Source organism: Toxotes jaculatrix, chromosome 18 (assembly GCF_017976425.1).
Source record: "Toxotes jaculatrix isolate fToxJac2 chromosome 18, fToxJac2.pri, whole genome shotgun sequence".
Lineage (NCBI taxonomy): Eukaryota > Metazoa > Chordata > Actinopteri > Toxotidae > Toxotes > Toxotes jaculatrix.
Window position 1 is genome coordinate 3,257,315 of NC_054411.1, and position 19,112 is coordinate 3,276,426.

At 40.6% G+C, this 19,112-nt stretch overlaps 3 protein-coding genes across 4 annotated transcripts; 1 reads left to right on the top strand and 2 right to left on the bottom strand.

The window, feature by feature from the left end:
* Positions 1-19: 19 nt before the first annotated feature.
* prr14 (proline rich 14) lies at positions 20-8,993 on the bottom strand. 2 transcript variants are annotated; one of them, XM_041062079.1, is made up of 11 exons: positions 8,884-8,993; positions 7,578-7,606; positions 7,296-7,405; positions 6,738-6,900; positions 6,589-6,648; positions 5,947-5,987; positions 2,720-5,554; positions 2,490-2,628; positions 2,271-2,380; positions 1,676-1,744; positions 20-1,402 (listed from the first exon to the last, which is right to left on the bottom strand). In XM_041062079.1, exons 3-11 carry the CDS (start codon positions 7,391-7,393, stop codon positions 1,111-1,113), a joined length of 3,807 nt encoding a protein of 1,268 aa, XP_040918013.1. In that variant the 5' UTR covers positions 7,394-7,405; positions 7,578-7,606; positions 8,884-8,993; the 3' UTR covers positions 20-1,110. The 2 variants fall into 2 exon arrangements, with proteins under 2 accessions (XP_040918013.1, XP_040918011.1); XM_041062077.1 differs by having other exon boundaries at positions 7,296-7,479; positions 8,884-8,964.
* Positions 8,994-10,123: 1,130 nt separating this feature from the next.
* On the bottom strand, positions 10,124-13,432 carry cd2bp2 (CD2 (cytoplasmic tail) binding protein 2). Its single transcript, XM_041062081.1, has 7 exons — positions 13,361-13,432; positions 12,947-13,025; positions 12,152-12,281; positions 11,660-11,817; positions 10,982-11,579; positions 10,815-10,900; positions 10,124-10,387 (listed from the first exon to the last, which is right to left on the bottom strand). Exons 2-7 carry the CDS (start codon positions 13,019-13,021, stop codon positions 10,277-10,279), a joined length of 1,158 nt encoding a protein of 385 aa, XP_040918015.1. The 5' UTR covers positions 13,022-13,025; positions 13,361-13,432; the 3' UTR covers positions 10,124-10,276.
* Positions 13,433-14,783: 1,351 nt separating this feature from the next.
* On the top strand, positions 14,784-17,647 carry pheta2 (PH domain containing endocytic trafficking adaptor 2). The gene is made up of 5 exons (XM_041062082.1): positions 14,784-14,827; positions 15,027-15,126; positions 15,975-16,063; positions 16,166-16,469; positions 16,635-17,647. The coding sequence occupies exons 3-5, from the start codon at positions 15,983-15,985 to the stop codon at positions 17,045-17,047; spliced, it is 798 nt and encodes a 265-aa protein (XP_040918016.1). The 5' UTR covers positions 14,784-14,827; positions 15,027-15,126; positions 15,975-15,982; the 3' UTR covers positions 17,048-17,647.
* Positions 17,648-19,112: the final 1,465 nt, after the last annotated feature.

Consider the following 19,112-nt stretch of genomic DNA (forward strand, 5'->3'; position numbering starts at 1 on the left):
AGAGACAATTACAAACACGCCTAGAAAACATCTATTTAAACAGAAAATCTTACAGTTAAGGCAACCTCATTAAAATTTGGCAAAAACAAAAACAAAACATTCATAGGTAGTTTCTCAAGAAGTTACATTTGCAATACAAATATAGACACCACAGAACAATCCAGAGAGAACCACAGGCATTAAAAAGACACCCGGCAGTGGAATCTGGACACTCTTGATTAGAACTGCTCTCGAGTGCCGTACGTTTCCATTTTACACTTTGTACAACAAAAACGTCTTCAGCCACAAAATGACAAACACAAATAATTGGATAACAGGGTTTGCCCTGAGCTGAATAAAATGATTTACACGGCCCAAGCTGTTTGCAGACACACTCGACTGTACATCAACTTCATGGACAGAAACTTGGTTGTGAAACTGGTTGCAGCGAACACAAATCTCTTGCTGGCATGTTTAAAAGTTATATTCAGCATTTAATAAAAAATAGCTGCCTTTATAAATAACTTACAATGATGCTGCAAGGTCACCATCACACACTGCTTCCTCTCAAATCGGACGGTGTAACAGGAATGAGGTGTAATCTGTATTATGGTTTTTAAATAGAACTAGATTAGCAAAACATTGCCTTCCCCCACCCTTACAGGGAGGCTGTGCTTATTTGTTCTGGGGGTAAGTGAACTGAAAATATGCTTCTGTACAAGTGTTTAAATCAAGGACGCAAACTTTTGTTCACAGACAGTTTCACTGAAAGTGGGCGACAGGAAAAATGGACAGCAGGTGTTTAAGTGCTGTAATGATAATAAAGCGACTGTACAATGCATTTAAGCAGTATGTGTATGAAAAACTTCTAGGCTAAAATACGTTTATGGTGCTATGAAGTATTGTTCTTCAGTTTGCTGGCTACAAATGCTACAGAATGAAAAGGTAATTCTTCAATAGTAACTTTGTCACCACAACATTAACACGCTGATTGTGCCGACAGAAAAAAAAAAAAGAGCTGGAACACTCACGTGTGAATCTTCATGTTGAAAATACATTAGAAACAGTCATAAACAGCGCTGCAGTGTTTTTTTAATGGCTGCTAAAGTATCACCATTTAAGAGGCGTCTGTCAACTGTGTGTTTGATCATCTATCAACCACAGATTCAGCTGATCGAGCTTGGCACAGAGCAGCGAGTCCACATCCTGCACGCTGAGGGACGGTTCGTCTTTAGAGAAGCCCCCTCGTCTCGTCCTGGAAGATGAAATACCTGCCTTTCCAACACCAACGAGCGGCTTCTTTGGTTTTCTGGCCTCACCGACCTCCAGGAACTCTAAGAATCGCTTGACGCGTCTCTGGCCAAACCAGGACTCAGAACCATTCCGACGATTGAGGGGCACCTCGAAGATGGTCTCCAGTCGGCTGATGTGAAGATGTGGAACATATTCCAGTCAGTTCAGTGAGTTCAGGGACGTGTCTGGTCACACGTTCTTTTCTTTTTTTTTTAATGCAGCGAGCCATATAGATAAAACTAGTTACACAAGGTGGTGAAGCTGCAATTCATGTTGTCCGACTCCATTTATATTTGTTATAAATAGTTTAACTTTTTAAAAATACCCAGTGTGCATCTCTCTGTGTGTATATGCACCATTTAACATGCATCTTATCTTTGCACTTGTCTAATGTTGACCTTACCTTTCAGGGGGTTTGCTGAAATTCTTATTGGTGTAAATTTCTTCCAAGCTAAACTCCTTCTTTTTCAGCCTGAAAAAAAAAAAAACATGACGCAATCAGTCTGAATTTTGACCAGAAAATACTCAATGAACAACAGACATAAATCCACTTTCAATGGTGGATCAGAGAGTGAGCACACTAACATACGGCAGAAGAATGACTTCTGCGAGTGTTGAATGTTTGATTTTTCTTCAAATGATCAAACAAAACCTCCTGTAACTTAGAGGCTCAAAAGAACAAGAGGCTGCATCTGCATCGCTTTGCATTTGACAGGGATTGGTTATCAGTTACACAGGTACAACGAGATAGGTTAACCAAAATTCCTGTGAACTATTATTCAAAGGAATTATGATAGTTTATCTTGTTTACAGAGTTATCTGAATCAGGTATACTGCCAGCTAACCCTGGCTCTCTACCAGAACTTGCTCATCACACTCACGGGAACGTTTAACAGATTCACTCACAATCCTTTATACTGAAATTATTTTGTCACATGTACTGTTCTACAGTTTAAGAATGAGCTCTGACGTGCGCTGTATGTCTGTGGAGTCCATACCTGACGGGTTTGGGCAGGCCCATGGGCGTCAGGTTGTTCTGAGGTTTGGGTAAAGTTTTCCGAATTCTGATGGACGACACCTTCCCTCGTTCCTCGTGTTTTTGCACCACCTGTGATGATCAACATGAAAACAGGGATTCAGTGTACAATGATACACAATCACAGCGTGTCCGCACACACACACAAGATGTAATTACACTTAGGTAGAACGATGCATACCTTGATTTCAGAATCAGACAGAGCCTTTTCCTCTCTCAACCCAACATCTTCATACTCCTGACTGGATGAGCTTGTGTCTTCGCCATCATCCTCCTCCTCCTCCTCACGTCTCTCCGTCCCACACTCCAAGGGATTCCCACTGCAAATAGGCCAAGAGTTCATATGAGGATCTCTGACACTTGAGCATCATCAGGAAATATCTTTTTTTAAATATTAAAAAAACAGTTTACCTGCTACTAGAATTCATCGCCCCACAAGAGGAGTCATTTCTTTGGAGGAATCCTGGAAGGTGCCATGTGGAAGGGCACAATGGGGATGTCAGAAAAGAGGAGGTGGTGGGAGAGGAACCATGACTGGAAGTGCTGGGGCCGGCAGCAGCTCCTCTGCCGTCTAATTTCTTGGAAAGGAAAGCCAGGGGACTTGAGAGGAAACAGGATGCCAGAGCTGAGAGGGTAGTGCTGGGAGAAAGTGCGAGGGTAGGAGACAGGTGTTGGGTGAAGCCGTCGTACGGGACAGATCTTCTGGATGGGTACACCTCCTTACGAAGACACAGAGGAGCGATCTCCCTCTCCACCTCCACACTGCAGACTGTGTGCCGACGAGCTCGCCGCATGGATTTGTGGGCGTGAGGGACAAAAGGAGTGTGAGAAGACTGGTGCTGGTGTGATGTGTGAGTCCTGAAGTGATGTGGTGAATGCAGAGAAGAAGTCCAAGGTGTGTCATGGGGACGGAGGGAGGGGATCTCTGGACAGGAGTAGCTGCGTAACAGGCGTCTTGAAAAGCCGTTTTCTGATGGGCGAGTACCCGACGTTGCCAAATCTGAGTCCTCCATGGTGATCGAGTTTGTCACCTCTTCACCTTTATTCGTCCGACTATGCAAAACTCTGCACCTTCTCCTTTGGTTATCTGCTCTCCTTGGCTTAACGTTCACTCGTCTCGCACTAGACCTTAGCCTGGAGACGCCGACGCTGCTGTGATTACTGGCTTCAGCGTCAGAGGGAAATGCCTCACCTGCCTCAGGAGCAGCACTCGTTGCTTTCTCATCTACAACTTGCTTAAATTCATTATTTATCAGTAAATAACACTCTAAATTAGGTTGGGAGATTGAATGAACAGGTTGGGGATTACTTTCAAAAGGTGTCATTTCAAAATATACCGGGTCGATTGAGATTTTACCTTTGCCTTCTATAGACTGACTTTCTTTGGTTATCAGATGATGGTTATCGACACGCTGCTTTGTCTCTTGGGCTCCACTTGATTTAACAGAACCTCTAACAGCCTTTCTGAGTCTCTTGGACGGCTGCTTCATCTCTGTTTTCAGACTCTCCTCTCTCTGAACAGGTGGAGAGGTCTTCAGATCTGTGGGCGTGAGTTGTAATGGCTCCATCGATAGTACTGCTGAGGTAGAAACCAAAGTGCTGTCTGAGTCTGTCACTGAACTCGCGTGGGTTGGCGATTTCCTTTTTAGTGGTATCTTGTTTGTGTTCCTACACTTGCTCTGGAGCTGCTTTCTGTCAGGACGGACAAGAACTTCTGATAACGGCTCTGGCTGGGCTTGTTCGGTAGAGGTGATTGCAAACGTGGTTTCCAGATCCATACTGTCAATGTTTACATCAGGTTTACCGAGACCTGTTCTTGTTTTAAGTCTTTTGCATGAACCACTCGGCTTCGTCTTGCTGCTGCCCTTTTGGTGATTCTCTATCGCACCACTGCTTTTATCCAGTGAGCTAACTGACATAGCATCAAGGGAACTTTCAGTCTGTGTGTTAAACACTGCTTCATTTATCGTAGGAAGCATTTCTTGCCCACCCTTTCCTTTCCTATTCGCTCTTGTTGAAACAGCCTCTCTTTTCCTAAGAGGCTTCAATGCTTCCTCATCGTCTCTTGGTGGTCCTAACCCTCTCAACATGCCACTATCTGAAGCCACGTTTAGTAAATCTTGGTTTTTTGGATACTCCGTACTTACATCTCCGGTCAGTTTTTTCCTCTTCGGCAGTTCCTGGGAATGACCAGATGGTTTCAGCCCCCTCTTTGATCTCCCAAGACCTGCAGCTGAATGAGTGTCAGGGTTTAGCTGCTGAATAATCAAAGTGGGCTTCAGTGTCCTTCCATTAACATTTACGTTATGCAAGAGGTTTTCTCGAACCAAGCTGCGACTTTCAGTTTTCTTCCCATCATCCTCACCATCAGGCTGAAGACAGTCTGTGTAACAAAGTGAAGAAGATAACAACTGAGTTTTGTCAGTATCTGAGTCGGCTTCATTCGTTCGTTTGTCCGTCTGAGAAAGCTGCTCGTCACTGACCTCTGGGTCAGATTCTTCCTTTCCGGCCTCAGATGTAAGAGGCTCAGAGATAACTTTCTTTGATTCGGATCTATTTCCTGTACGTTTTCTAGGCGGTGGTTTCAGCCGGACAGCCTTGCCGTGCTCCTCCGCTGCACTGGAAATCATGGATTCTTGTGAGGCACTTGAATTGACGGAGGGCCGTAACAGTGCTGGGGAGGGGGGGCTGTCTTGCAAAGGCACAGAATCAGGTGAGCTGTTTTCCTTCTGAGTTATTGCACATTCATCTGCCTGTTCGTTGGTGTGTGTTGACGACTCCGCGTCGAACACAATTTTTTTAGAATATTTAAGAGCGCCGGTTTTTGCATTTTGCGAATCTTCTACATCACGAATCCTCTGCTGATCAGCTTCAGCCTCCTGATTCCAATTCTCACGTTGTCCTACTGGCTGAAACATGTTGCTCGCCTCAACATCATATGCTCCGTCGGCCAGTAGCTCGCATTCTGGATGGTCCATGGACAGTGGAGGACTATTAGCTCTGAAGAGTTTAACAGGACTCATGACGATCTCTGTGAAACTGGCCATCTTCGACTTGAATGACTGAAACAACGGGCCGATCACCCATCCCTTCGGGGAGGAAGATGCATTTTCCAAATCCCCGCATGTATCCATGTCAAATTTAGTAGCATCAAGCTTCTGCGTGGTATCGTCGGCCAGCTGCTCCACTACATTTTCTGCAGCAGAGACATTTGGTTTCTCCTGGGGGTTTTTCTGCTCCTCCTGTCTGTAACAAAAAGGGAAATTAGACTCAAGCAGAAATCACAAGGCAGAAACACTGTTTCTCATGAAAACATCAATATATTGTGTTTATACGTGATCTTGTATCTGGCATCTTACCACTTATTAATTCCCTGTTCATGAAAGTCTTATGAAATTCAAACATTTCTGTCCCTTTTCCACTTGGTATCTTAGATCATATGGAAAATTACTCAAACCATGCTTGAACCACAGACTCTGACCACAGTCGCTGATAGTTTCTTATTCATTGTTATTACACAGTTTTAAAATACAAATTTAACAATAAAATAAAAAATGTAAAAAAGTAAAAACCCCCAAACAAATGAAAAGATTATCATGCACACAAAAGCTGTGAAATACAAGCTATCACACACTTACTTATTTTGGAGCTCCGCTGCAAAACTAAAATCAAACCCATCCTGCAAAATAAACATATGAACATTTTAAAGCTGTCATGAGCTGCGTTTGGTACAAGGCACTGATACCATCTGAGCTGCTGATCCAACCAACAACAAAACACAAACGCTGTTTGTTTGTTTGTGAGTAGGCATTATCTGCTAATTTTCCAAATCTCTTCCACTAAATTAAACAAAGCTGAACACATTCACAATTAGTGTGAACTTGTACACAAAACTCTCCCATTTGTATTTAATTTAATTTTATTGTACCAACGTGAATTTTGAATGAGACAATGAGGACACATTGCAGTCTGTATTTTTTGCAGTCTGTGCGTTAGTGGGTCACATGAAGACACTCGATTGCTTGTCTGTGTCAGATGCAGCAGACCGTGAAGGAGGATTAAAATCACCCAATTAACCCTCACACCCTGTTCACTGTACTGGTCTCCAATGTTGCCACACACAGCCCTGCATTACAGCTGCTGCATAAACAGATTAGACATTGACAGCTTTATTAAATGAAAACAAAACTCCATCAGCTTCATGCAGACAGACCATAATGAGACTGACACACAGAGGGTTAAGTGGGAGAACGTCTAGAGCAAGTCAAGATAAAACTGACCTCATTTTGTTTCTCGTGTGTGCTTTCAACTTTCGGCTGCTTGGACTGTGACACCTGCACCTACAAATCAGAGAGATGCACGGGAGCTGCATGAGCAGTGACTCATTTCATTACTCCAGAAATTCGATTCAGATTTTTAAAACTTTTACCATGCTTCCTCTCTCTCTTTGTCTCTTGGTGGGGGACGGATTCTGTCTGGATGGTTTCTGAATTGCTCCACGGCCTGTGTTGCTCTGCCTTTTAGATGTTTGAGCTCTAATCCCTTGAATGCGACCACTCCTTCTGTGTCCAGATATTCCATCATTGGCACGGCTGTGGATGTTTCGAAAAAGCAATTTAGCCAATACCCAGCATTTTTTGTTTTATGGACAGTGAGAAAAAAAAAGGCTGCAAGTCTCTCTATCAGAAAAATCTGTCCCTTATATAAGCCATGGACAACATATATTTTGGCAATATATCCAGAATAAATGTGACAACTGATAATGTTGATAACTCAGTCTGAATAAATGTGATCATTACTAGCCAACTGTGAACCGATAATTACGATCCAAATTTCTGTGCATTTCTGAAAAAAGTTACGAGCAACTTCTGCCACTTAAATATTCATGAAAACTTTTCTTAAGCTGAAAAATAAAAAAGGGCAAAAAAGCAGGAGTGGAACATACACCAACAGCAAAAGAAAAGAAAAGGTGCCAGGAAAACTATACCTCGGAGTGATGGAGGAAAGGGGGAGGAGAGGTGGTGGAGGTTCACTGTGGGGAGGTGCACTACAGAAAGGGTTTGGGGGAAAAGCATCTTCATCCATTGGACAAACTATCTGAGGAAGCAAGTCAGAGGGACAAATCAACATCCCCTTGCTCTCTCTCTTTCTTTCTCCTTCTCTGGCCTTCTCTGTAAATAACAACAACGGGAAAAAAAACAAACATGCAGGGTATCATATCAGTCTGAAAGCACTTCAAAATAGGTGTTAAAAGTGGGGTTTCACTTACTTTTATAATCTCTGGGATGGAAGTTTATTCTGAAATGAAGCATAGTAAAAGAATTTTGAACATTGACATGCAAAAACGCCTAGGGCATCAACTAATGAATATTTTCACAGTTTTTTTAAATCTTGATTATTTTCTCAGTTAATCTGTAGCTATGAATAACAAGGAAACTATGAAAATGGCCATCACAATTTCCTAAAGTCCAAGGCAGCATCTCCAAATGTCCAAAAGCCAAAGAAATTTCAGTTTACTGTCACATAAAAATGAGAAAATCTTCCAATTTTAGAAACTGAAATTTGGGAATTTTGGCATATTTGCTTTTAATCCATTATCCAAATAGTGGCTTATCAATTTTCTGTTTATCAACTAACTGATTAATCATTTCATCTAAAAAAAAAAACAAAACAGAAAGATAATAAAGATAATGTTATGTGACAAGAGCTAGAAGAAAGACAGGCAACACAATACCTTTCTCGGGGAATATGACTTAGATTTAAACTCATGCACAGTCAATCTAGTGAAGAGCAATGTCTCTCATACAGTTAATAAAAGGTCTTGTTTTTAAGCCAATATGTTGATTTTCGCTCTTAGCATTAAACAAAATCAATTAAAATCAAGTGTGGCTGAGATTATTAGCTATTACACAAACGTTTTAAATCACATTCCTTAAAATGAACACTTGTAAACTGAAATACGCCCTGTATGTTTTGAATTGGAGCTCTGTCTCTGCCAGTCATTGTGTCGCTTGCACATCAGCATTAGTTCACTTGCACCACACTCCATTTGAGAAAAGTTAGCTGCACCCAACAACCTTGCTAACTAAGCTGATGAAGACAGTTTTGTCAGAAAGGACTGGAGGATTTAAATGCGGGATTAAAGCTAAATAAACACGAATCCTTTTCAGTGAATAATTTTAATCAAATGGAAGCAGTCTGATCAGAACTGAGGCGTAGTCTACTTGCTGGAACAGGCAGCGTCTCATATTCAAACTTTTATAAATGAGCAGACGTTGGTTAACGTTAGGAAACGTTAATGCGTGTCGGACAGCGGCTATCGTAAGAACAGCGTGAGCTGTATGTTCTGTTTGGCTAGCAGAGCTTTACTGTAACGCAGTCAACACTGCATGGTTTGGCTAACGCTGATATTCATTGTGTGTAACATACAGTTTCTGCACCAGGTAGTAGCCGTAGCCGAGAGCTGTCATATCTCCTGGCGCTCAAGCGCTTTTTCAGTGATAACTGAGCACATCCTCAGCTCGTAGTTTAGCTGCACAGGGGTATCACAGCTGAATCACGCCAAACAAACTTACCTGAAACGTTAAACTGGACCGCGGGGTAGTATTCCGACCTCACCGTAAACAAGACATGTCGGACGGCGCCCTACAGCGACTCGCAGATGTATCCGTTTTTACAAATCCACCAACCAGACAGACAGGTCATCCAATCACAGCGCGAGTTCACTTTCCGCCTGTTGAAATCTGACCAATCAGAGAAGAGTTCTGTGCGTAGCAGGTGGAGGGCAGCCAATAGGAGATGAAGACAAATGGCTCATAAAAATTATAGTCTTCTTTTATGTCCTCGGCTGACCCAGTGTCTCAAAAGTCCTGCATTTTATCAAGTGGAAAAATTAAAGTTTAGTTAAATTCAAGGTTGGATTACCAACTGGGCAAAGCGAGCAACTGCCCAGGAGCCCCAAAAGCCCCAGGTTTACTATTCATCATTTGTGTCTACAACATCTGACTAAACAAAATTGCTTGAAATTTGCAGCACTTAATATCAAATATCTTGGATCCTCTATCCTCCATCTTGTACCCTGGTCTAAATGTCCAAATCTAGTTTTAAGACTGTAATGGTTTAAGTTTATTGTTGCATTAATACTGTTTGTTGTTTTAAAAAAAATGACTTAAGCACTTTATCAATGATCATCAATTAATTTTCTGTTAATCTATTAATCAACTAGTAATTTGTGCTGTAGAGTACTATTTGGTTTGGTGAAATAATGGAATTTCCATGTAAAGTGATCAATAAGGGTATAACAAAATTTTGCCAGAGAGCCCCCTAGGTTAATCCAGTCATGGTCAAAATGAATATCACCATCTCAGTCACAATCAAGTTTTTAGGAGTAAAAATGGATAATCAGTAATTAAACTACACTTGTATTTTAACTAAACTGTGTTTTTTTAAACAAAATTTTATTGGTACTTCTGATAGAAACATTTTACAATAACACACGTTTAATATTCTGTAAGTCTAATTTGATTTTTAAAAAAGAAACAGCTACAGCTACATTTAAATTGTTATCTACATATATATATAGATAACAAAATATAGATTTTTTTTTTCTTAAGGTTCTGGGACGCCACACTGATGTATCTGTGACTACATGCAAAGTAGTTATAATCTAATAACTACCAGTGAATACTCTATAGAGACAAGATAATTCCAATAATCCTATCAAACATTACTGTGAATGTGGTGGAATAGAAGCATAAGAATTAAATCAATAGGCCTTGAAATGAACCTCAGGAAAAAAAAACCACACAGAATGGCTGTTAGCAACACCACACACGAGTTATTTATTTAAAAACAAAGCCAACGTAAAAAGAACAGATCTGACACCAAACCCCTGGATGAAAACTGAGGATGAAACATGAATGCTGACAGTGATCATGACAGTTGTGATTGTTTGATGCTGGACATAAACTACGTATAGAGCTCAAAGTCTAGTCTCTTGGAGTTGTAGAACTGAGATCCCTCCTGGTCCACCCTCCTGCAGTAAACACCACTGCTGAAATAGCCTTCATCCACCCAACCCTGGAAAACAGACAATAAGCAGATTAAAACCCACCTGGTCAGACTGAGGTGAAAGGTACAATCAGCCTGCAGCCCAATTACCTAGTAATCTAACGTAATGGGATTTACTAATATGTTTGAAGGCAACCTTCAAATATTTAAGCATTTAAGCAAGATTTTATGCCTTTACAGACTTTTGAGCCAACACAACAAACATTCCCAGACAAAATCTCCAACCCATCAGGGGATTCTTGGCAAAGTCCACTGGTCCAATGTGTCACATAATGTTAAAGACGTTTTTTATACTCAGGACTTGTGGCCCTTGACAAAAGAGTATCTTTACTTGTTGGGTGGGACTTTAATAAACACTTTTTTCCAAAAAGGAAGAACTTTTGCTTTCTTTGTAATCCCTACAAACTCAACAATTTAAACTGATATAAGACAATACCTGCATCTGCTGACTGGTGAAGGGGCCGTAGATTTCTGAATTATCCTTATTGTCCCATTTGTACTCCCACATCACTTCATCACTCACTGAGGAAAGACAGAAATGGATTTAACAAAATGAGTATTTATGATATTGAAGACAATCATGCACAACTAACAATAAGTAACCTCTTTTATTTTCTTCCTCCTCTTTATCCTCTGATTGGCCACCATGCGTCTCGTCAAATTTATCTGCAAACATGTCAAGTTCATCTTCTTCTTCGTCATCATCATCACCACCACCACGCCTGGATTTCTGCCCCAAAGCTGGTCTCTTGCTGCTCATGCTCTTCATCAAATAGGCCAGTTTTTCATAGGTTTGCTGATAGATTTCAAACATCCCAGAACCAACCAGTCTGTCAGCGAGTGCTGTGAGCTTTTCAAGCTTTTCTGTATCCCGTTTGGTCTCCTCTGTGGGTTCACTCTCTTCCCTCAGCTTTCCCTTCTTCCGTCCTCCAAGTCCTCCTAGCCGACGGAGTGCTTTGGCAACTGTCTCCCCAGGCTGCAACAGTTCGATCACAGCTTCTGTGAGCTGGTGCTGTGTGTAGGATGCCAGGGGGTCCTCAGCAGGCTCTGGCTCTTCCTCCTCTTCTTCATTTTCCTGATCTGCCTGCTTCTCTTCTCTCTGTTTCTCTTCCTCAGCCTCATCCTCATCACCCACTCTGCGTGTCCGTTTGGCTCCAAGACCTTTCTTCTTCTGTTTGAAAGGTTGTTCTTTTATTCTGACCTGAAAAGAGTAACTTACATTAGTTCACATTACTTGAAAAGTTTTCAAACATGAAGCAAAAAGACCAAAAATGCCATTACCCAGTCAATGTTGTCTAGCCAGTTGTCTCTAATCTGTTGTTCCTTTTTGATGAAATAGTTTCCCTCTGAGTCAAAGTGTCCCTCCTGCATCTCCTCTTCCAGGTTGAAAGGTGTGATAGAAACTCCCTCATCAAAGTCGATTGTTGCTCCTTCTTGCCCTGAAAACAAAGTTAGCACAGTCTTAGGTGACACTCGTGCTGCATGTCCAGGCAAAATACTACCTTGCTAGACTTATGGTATGACTAATATGAAGCAGTGATGGGAGAATGTTTTCCAGTGTCAAAGCATTTAGCCCCTTCTTCTTAAAAGCTTGTTTCCTTTAGCCAGTCAAATTAGACTCAGTGTGGGGAAAACTGTAGATTTATGCCAAGAAGACAAACATATGTCCTTTAAATTGTATGTGCAAATACATAAATACCTTCACTTAGTTGGTCAAGACCACTTCTCTGCTATTACTTCATAGTTACACTTCAAATAATCAATGAGACGTACCTTCCACATCATCACTGGCCAGAATATCATATTTGCTGCTGTTTGTCTCCTCCCCTTCATCCTCTTCATCGCTATCAAGGGAATGTTTACCCTTGAACCTGGAGCCGGGTCCACTGGCAACCTCACAACTCTTGTTCAACAGTAAAAAAAAAAGTACATACATTACTTAACATCCAAAGTACTAAAAGGATATTTCTGCACTTCTAAGTTTAAGTCTTAAGAGTTTCAGATGCAACCCCCCTACAAAACCCCTCATCCCCACTTAAACAACATTAGAGAAAGGACTGCTCATCTGTACAAAGCAAGATACAAGGTGTGTGTATTGGACTGTGATTTTTTTAAGATGACAAGAGTATGTAGCTATATAATGTCAAACAGGCCAAGGTCAAGTTAGCTGCTGTTTGAGAAAACTTGGATTTGGAAATGATTCTGGATGCTTGTCTATTCGTGATGTTACAGTATGGGTGCCTGAGTGGCCAAAAAGGACAAAGGTGGAGCATAGTTCAACAATTATTTCTCACATTTGATATCTTAAATAAAAATCACATTATACTGCACATTATATGAAAACTAATCATAATAAAATTAGAAGTTACTGCACTGTTTTTTTTATAAATTATAACACAGTCATAAATGTCTCATATTGGATAATAAATTAAGGACTTATAGCTAAAACGTTTAGACTGAGTTGCACAATTTGGTGAAAACTTTGTTTATCCGAGTTTATCATTATAATCCTCCGACTCCACAGCACTGTCTCTTTCCTAAGCAACAACCTGAACGGGACAGAGTTACCTTTTTATTTGGGAGGTCGTCTTCCAGGTCAAACTCTCCGTTCCCGTCCTCAAATGTTACTTTCCTTTTCGACATGGTGCTACAGAAGGCAAGACAGCGACTCTTTTATTCACCTAAAGCAACTTAACATGAGCTGTAGCATCAGTAAGTAGCTTTATTTCTAAAACGTTCACGGGGTAGATTCTCGTTAGGTCGCGAATGTGCGCGATTATCACAGAAATTAGCTTTGCTGCTAAAAACGTTAGCCAACAACAACGCATGCACAACAATCAAGGCATTTATCACAGTACAAAAACCGGCTGGAGGTGAGATAACATTTAGTTAAGTGATTAAGTCTAACGTTCACACAACATGAGTGTAAAAATATGCAAACAAGGTCAGGGGACTGATTTTTAGCAGTAAATGTGGCAAAACCTGCTGAAAATAGTTCAGGCGACGTTCGTTTTCGTTTCTTCTTCGCTTGTTTTTCTTCTTCTTGCCTTTTTTCAAACGTCAATGATGGTTGACACAAATCGACATGATCATTACCGCCACCACCTGGTGAGGAGCGGAGATAGCATTTCACGTTCGGGCTTCTCATGTTATTGAAATGCTCAGTCAGTCATTAAATCGGAATCTCATTTGACAATTTATTGATCTGAGTTATTTCCAAGCAAAAATGACAAGCATTTAATAAAATAATGATAATAATAATAATAATAATAATAAACTTTATTTAAATAGTACTTTTCAAAAACAAGCTTTAAAGTTCTTTCCAAATGCATTAAAGCGTAGAACTGTTCAAGAGAATGCAATTCTAAAAAAAATGTTTTTAACAGAGATTTACTTTTTCTTTAGATAATTGCCTAAAATGGACAACAAAAAATACCAAAGTGATTTACAAATAAAAAACAGTATAAAATGTTTTTGTCCTGAGAATTAATTGATCTTAAAAAAAAAGTATCTTTCCTTTAATGTGACATACAAGACTTTTTCGATGATGAAACTGAAAGTCAAACCCCACATCCTGTGTAAATGTGAGTTTAAGCAGTGCTGTGGCTTTTATTTCATGAATATATGAATTAAAATCATGCATACATTAGTTGTTTAGTCTCACATATTTGTGATGTGTCTGTGACCCATTTTTGATTGGCTAAAGTATAAATAGTAAACTATGGTAGACAGTAAACATGTTGTTTCATATCACGACTTTGGTGCGAGACCAAAGTCCATGACTGAAATAGTGTATTTTTGATAAACCTAATGACAGGGCGCAGGGATTCAAAACTTCCTTTCACATAAACATATGTTTTAAAACTTGACCACCAGTTTTTGCACTGAGATTTCTCTTGGGGCCATAAGTCGATATCAGTTTTATTTTTGGCACTGGATTCAGACTGTGGAGACATGCTGGATAGGAAGGACCACTGCAGTATATGAGGCTTTGTAAGTCTTAACACTTTGGACTCTTTTAGATTTGGAATTCCTTGAGGTCCATTAGGATAAAAAGGATAAGTGGCTGCCAAGAATAGACTCAACAAGTTAAGAAATGTAGAGGTACATTTTTATTAAGTCATTTCAAGATGTCATTCTGTTGACTTGTTACTCATACCAACATTTTTCTTGGTACTGTCACAAACAAAAATTCACTATATTTGAAAAGAAGCCCTGAAGAATCAACCATCGAGCAGAGGGACATTTGCTGTTCACATCCTCAGAGATTAAAATAAAACTCCTCTGACAAAAGTAACACAAAATGCAGAAGTGAGAGAGAGCTGAGGTCAATGCATCAGCCCTCAAACTCCACTTCAGCATCTTGCTTCTCACTTCCAGGTAGCAGCTCTCATCAGGGAGGTTGGGTTTGACTGCTTGTTTCAGCTGTGTATGACCCTTCAGCTCAAGGTAGGCTCAACCGTAGAGGAGAGAGAATATAATGTGTCAGGATTTTGTTACCAGGAAGTGGGTCGAGTTATTTATATTTCAACACTCGTCCTCTCGTACCCGAGGGAGAACCAGTGGTAGTAACCTGAAACTATATATTCAAGCATTGTCTGGATCTGGATGCATCGAGCTGAGAGAAAACAACTGACTCCGTGTTTAGGAACGATGAGGACCAGAGGAAAATATCTGTAAAGGTACATGATGTAAAGGCTGTGAAGAAGGGCAAAGTGACCCCCTGAAGGACTCAACATAAAACAGAGGTAGTTATGGCTTTTTATTGTACTTTATTTCATATCTATCTATCTATCTATCTATCTATCTATCTATCTATCTATCTATCTATCTATCTATCTATCTATCTATCTATCTGGTGATTCTGAGAGCTGCTTTGAAATTTTAAGCATAGTGATAATAACTTGGAGGTTATTAATATTAATGTCAGTGTGTCCTCTAATAGCTTCCCATTCTTAATAATACTGTTCTTCCTATTTAGAATCAGGCTGTTTGATTATTTCAGTTAGTGTCAGTTTGGAAAATGTTTTAGGCTAAAAAAGTCAAACCCAGGGGCAAAAGAAGCATTCAGTGCATTTACAGACACACATATTTGTTTTAACTACTTTATGAACTAGTTTGTGGTGGATCTGCTAACAAATCTTAGACATCTGAAACTTGACAACCGCAAATGGAAACTACATAATTTGTCAAGTGTGACAAGCTAGAATGATTGGAAACCACTGGTTCTTTCCTGTTTCACGAGCTTGTTGTGTTTTTTTTTTATTTAAAATCTTCATGTGAAAAGTAACTTTTTACACTCATCAGATAAATGTAGTGAATGATGATCTGACTTGTAGTGAAGTAGAATCATAAAAAGTACCATAAAACTGAAATACTCAGATATCTCAAACTTGTAGTTAAGTACAGTACTTGATGCACTTTCCACCACTGCAAACTGAGAACATGTTTACCCAGTGTAAACAACGTAAAACACACATAAAATCCATATCTCATAAAAGGAAAATATCTAAGTAGGATACTTGGGTAAATGTACTTAGTTATCTCCCACCAAAGTAAATGTCGTCCAAATCCAACAGCAGTTTCTCCTCTTCAGGTGCTGGGATGAAGCTCCATGAGAAGATTTTGACCCATTACCTCTCATGCACGTCTCCAGTAGATAAAGAGGGATATCTCTACAAAAAGGTTCGGGAAAACAAGAAACACAGACAATATGAAATTAATGAATCTTTCCAAAATGAGAGCAGATGCAAAAACGTTACTTTACTTTGGTATATGTGTTTTTAGAAAGAGCGAAATGCCACCTACCAGCGACGGTGGTTCGTCCTGAAAGCAAACCTGCTTTTCTACCAGGAGCGCCCGGCTGACCGGCACCTGCTGGGTGTCATCGTACTGGAGGGGTGTGCGGTGAGACGCTCAGAGTCTGATGGACAGTTCGCCTTTTCCCTGGTGTTTGAAGGGCCCGGACTCAAAACCTACAGATTTTCAGCCGTGGATCGTCAGAGTCAGGAGAGCTGGGTGAAAGCTTTGCTGTCAGCCAGCCACTGTTACCTCTCCCTGCTGGTGAGAGACTTGGGGCGGCAGTATGAAGGTAGGCTTGTTGTGGCCTTGTCCTGTTTACTGTTCCTAGTACCTATTCATTTTAATTTTATCTCAGGTGCCTGTATTTGTTCATTCTGTCTTTTACTGCTTTACAATGTTTAAAAACAGCTTTTAGCAGCCTAATAAGTAATATTTGTTGTTTGTCTATATGCAGAGGCTAAACAGAGACAAGGCTCTGGTGAGTCCCATCACAACTCCTCTGTCAGCGCCTTCAAACTGTCCACGACCAGCTTCTTAATCCCTGTGCAGGAGCCAAGAGCGGTGGTCAGGGAGAGCAGAAGCTTCAGTGCCGGCACTGTTTTACAAGCACCTTCGATACCCACCAAAGTGGTCGCTAAAAAATCCCCTAAACTGTGGCCCAGGAGAAATGCTCTCGTCACACCGCTGAATGGACCGGCACCTTTGTACGGCGAATGGCCTCTGGTGGGTTTTGATCCACTTGAGGACTTCAGAAAACTTCATGATTACTACGGCCAGGAAGTGAAGAAAGCGAGAGAGGAGTGGCAGAGGAGTCGGCAAGCTGAGGAGGAGAGGCACAGTGACGAAGATCTCATCAACCTGGGCTGAAAAAAGAAAACTGACAGTAAAGAAACTCTGAAAGAGGAACTGGAGTGATCCATGTGTGTCAAAGAGGAACTGAACCCGAAGTGTTATCCTGTATTTAAGAACATAGTACTTGAAGCCTGGACACCTGTAAATGTGCTAAACGTTCCTGTTTTGCATGATCAGCTTTGATCATTTCTACTTGTGACAGAAATCTGTACTTTTCCTGGTTTACCTGAGTCACCACAGCCTCACAGTGTCCACAGGATACGACAAGGCACAAACAGAGCCTGCTGGACATTAAACAGGGCGCAGAGTGGCCCTTCTACACCAGTTTGACTTTTCACAGTAGGGAAAAACACAAGTGTTAATGAGAACATTAAAAATGACTCTGTTCTATTTACATGTCCCTGCAAGACACGGCAGTGACAGCATGCACCAGGACCAGGATCCTGGAACTCAAACAGTTAAATGAAATTCAGTCATGATTTACACAAATGCACAAACAGTTACCGGGGCAATTAAATAGTCACATGTTGTACAGTTAATTTGATTCATGGTGTATATTGAGAAAAGAGTATTATATATTTTCATTGCATGAAAAAAATAAAATTGGTCTGCTGACTGAAGTGTCTCATAATCATAATTATTTTAGTGGAGTTATACTAAAACACATGGACATAACCAAGAGACACGAGGCCTTTTTCACAGCAGACATTCAGGTTTGTCCTGGTAGAAAAATCACAGGCGTAACGTTATCAACAGCTCTGTCCACGTCCCTGGGTGACAGGAAGCCAGCATGAACAATACCAAGGCCCTGAACTCAAGGCAGCTCAATGGAATTCTTCAGTAAATCAATCAGTAAACCTTCCTTGTGTGTAACTTAATACAGTCAGTAGAGGAAGTGAACAGCAGAGGGTGCTGCAGGCACAGCGTGCTGAACATCGACTGAGACTTTAATCTGAGCCGTGTGATTAACTTAGAAATAGTACAGAGTTTTATAGAGATGTATGCAAGAGACAAAAAGTATACAAGAGACAGAAAAAGCTGTTTATATAATATGTTTTTTAAGCTGTTTATTCAGCTATCATTCCTTGTTTGAGTTCAATCGCATTGGACTGAGAAAAAAAAGTAAAAGCTGACACCTGACCTGCTTTTAAACTTAAAGATTTGCAACACAATCCGAGATGGCATCAAATAACTAAGCAGGGGCTGAGGCTGAACCTGAGGCTGGTAGGTGATCAAACACACCAGAGTGTAACGTTACACAACTCCGACTTCCTCCTGCACAGGTCAAGTCTGTAGCTTCTCCACATTCCAGACCCTACAGACAGACAGACATACCAATCATCGAAAAAGTGATAGATGGCTTCAGAGGAGCGTGGCAAGAGGTTTCGCGTAACAGCTACAGCCCCTGCAACGTACACACATCTGTATGGAAACACTTCCTCGGGAGAGCAGCATGTAGCAGCACTGTAAAGAGAGACCCTTTTATTTTTTTTTTTTACTGTGCTGTAAAAGCAGCAAGCTGCAGCAGCTGATACATCTGTGAAGAGTTTGAGATGTCACAGCTTATCCTCACACTTTTAGGAACCTATAAATACTTGTGTAGAAATGAGTGGAAAATGGAAAAGCTATTTTTTCAAAAACTGCAGGAAGAAAAAAAATGGCTTCGAACCTTCAAAGAATAATTAATCAAATGTATTCATGCCTTAAAATAAAGGCAAGGCCTCCTAAATCACCAAACCTAATTAGGAGACTGTCTGTTAAAATAAATCTTATTCTTGTCTGTCAAAAGTCACGTTCAGTTGTGTTACTCCTTAAAATGCTTCCACACACACTGCACCTTAAATTTTTTAAAGTCTAAAATTAAGGTGTTTTGTTTCAAAATTCCTGTAAAGCCAATGTGCAAAATGACACTGTGGACTTCACATCCAGCTCATCTCTACACATCCTCCTTAAAAGTAAAATATGACAGTCACATGTGGTGTGACACATTTCATTTCTACAACAAGGTGGTGATGATCAAGCAAACCAAAGGTCAAAGGTCAACGGGAACACAAGGGTGGGACTGACAGCTATAGCGTCA

Bases quoted from the DNA above. Each gene is read 5' to 3' on its own strand.
- prr14 (XM_041062077.1), bottom strand. From the start codon at position 7,438: ATGTTGATTTGTCCCTCTGACTTGCTTCCTCAGATAGTTTGTCCAATG. The intron at 6,901-7,295 runs GTATAGTTTTCC...AAACATCCACAG, and splicing joins CTTTCCTCCATCACTCCGAG to CCGTGCCAATGATGGAATAT. The intron at 1,745-2,270 runs GTATGGACTCCA...TTTTTTTTTCAG, and splicing joins GGCCTGCCCAAACCCGTCAG to GCTGAAAAAGAAGGAGTTTA.
- cd2bp2 (XM_041062081.1), bottom strand. From the start codon at position 13,021: ATGTCGAAAAGGAAAGTAACATTTGAGGACGGGAACGGAGAGTTTGAC. The intron at 11,580-11,659 runs GTAATGGCATTT...TACTCTTTTCAG, and splicing joins GGCTAGACAACATTGACTGG to GTCAGAATAAAAGAACAACC. The intron at 10,901-10,981 runs GTTACTTATTGT...GTCTTTCCTCAG, and splicing joins GGAGGAAGAAAATAAAAGAG to TGAGTGATGAAGTGATGTGG.
- pheta2 (XM_041062082.1), top strand. From the start codon at position 15,983: ATGAAGCTCCATGAGAAGATTTTGACCCATTACCTCTCATGCACGTCT. The intron at 16,064-16,165 runs GTTCGGGAAAAC...ATGTGTTTTTAG, and splicing joins AGGGATATCTCTACAAAAAG to AAAGAGCGAAATGCCACCTA. The intron at 16,470-16,634 runs GTAGGCTTGTTG...GTCTATATGCAG, and splicing joins CTTGGGGCGGCAGTATGAAG to AGGCTAAACAGAGACAAGGC.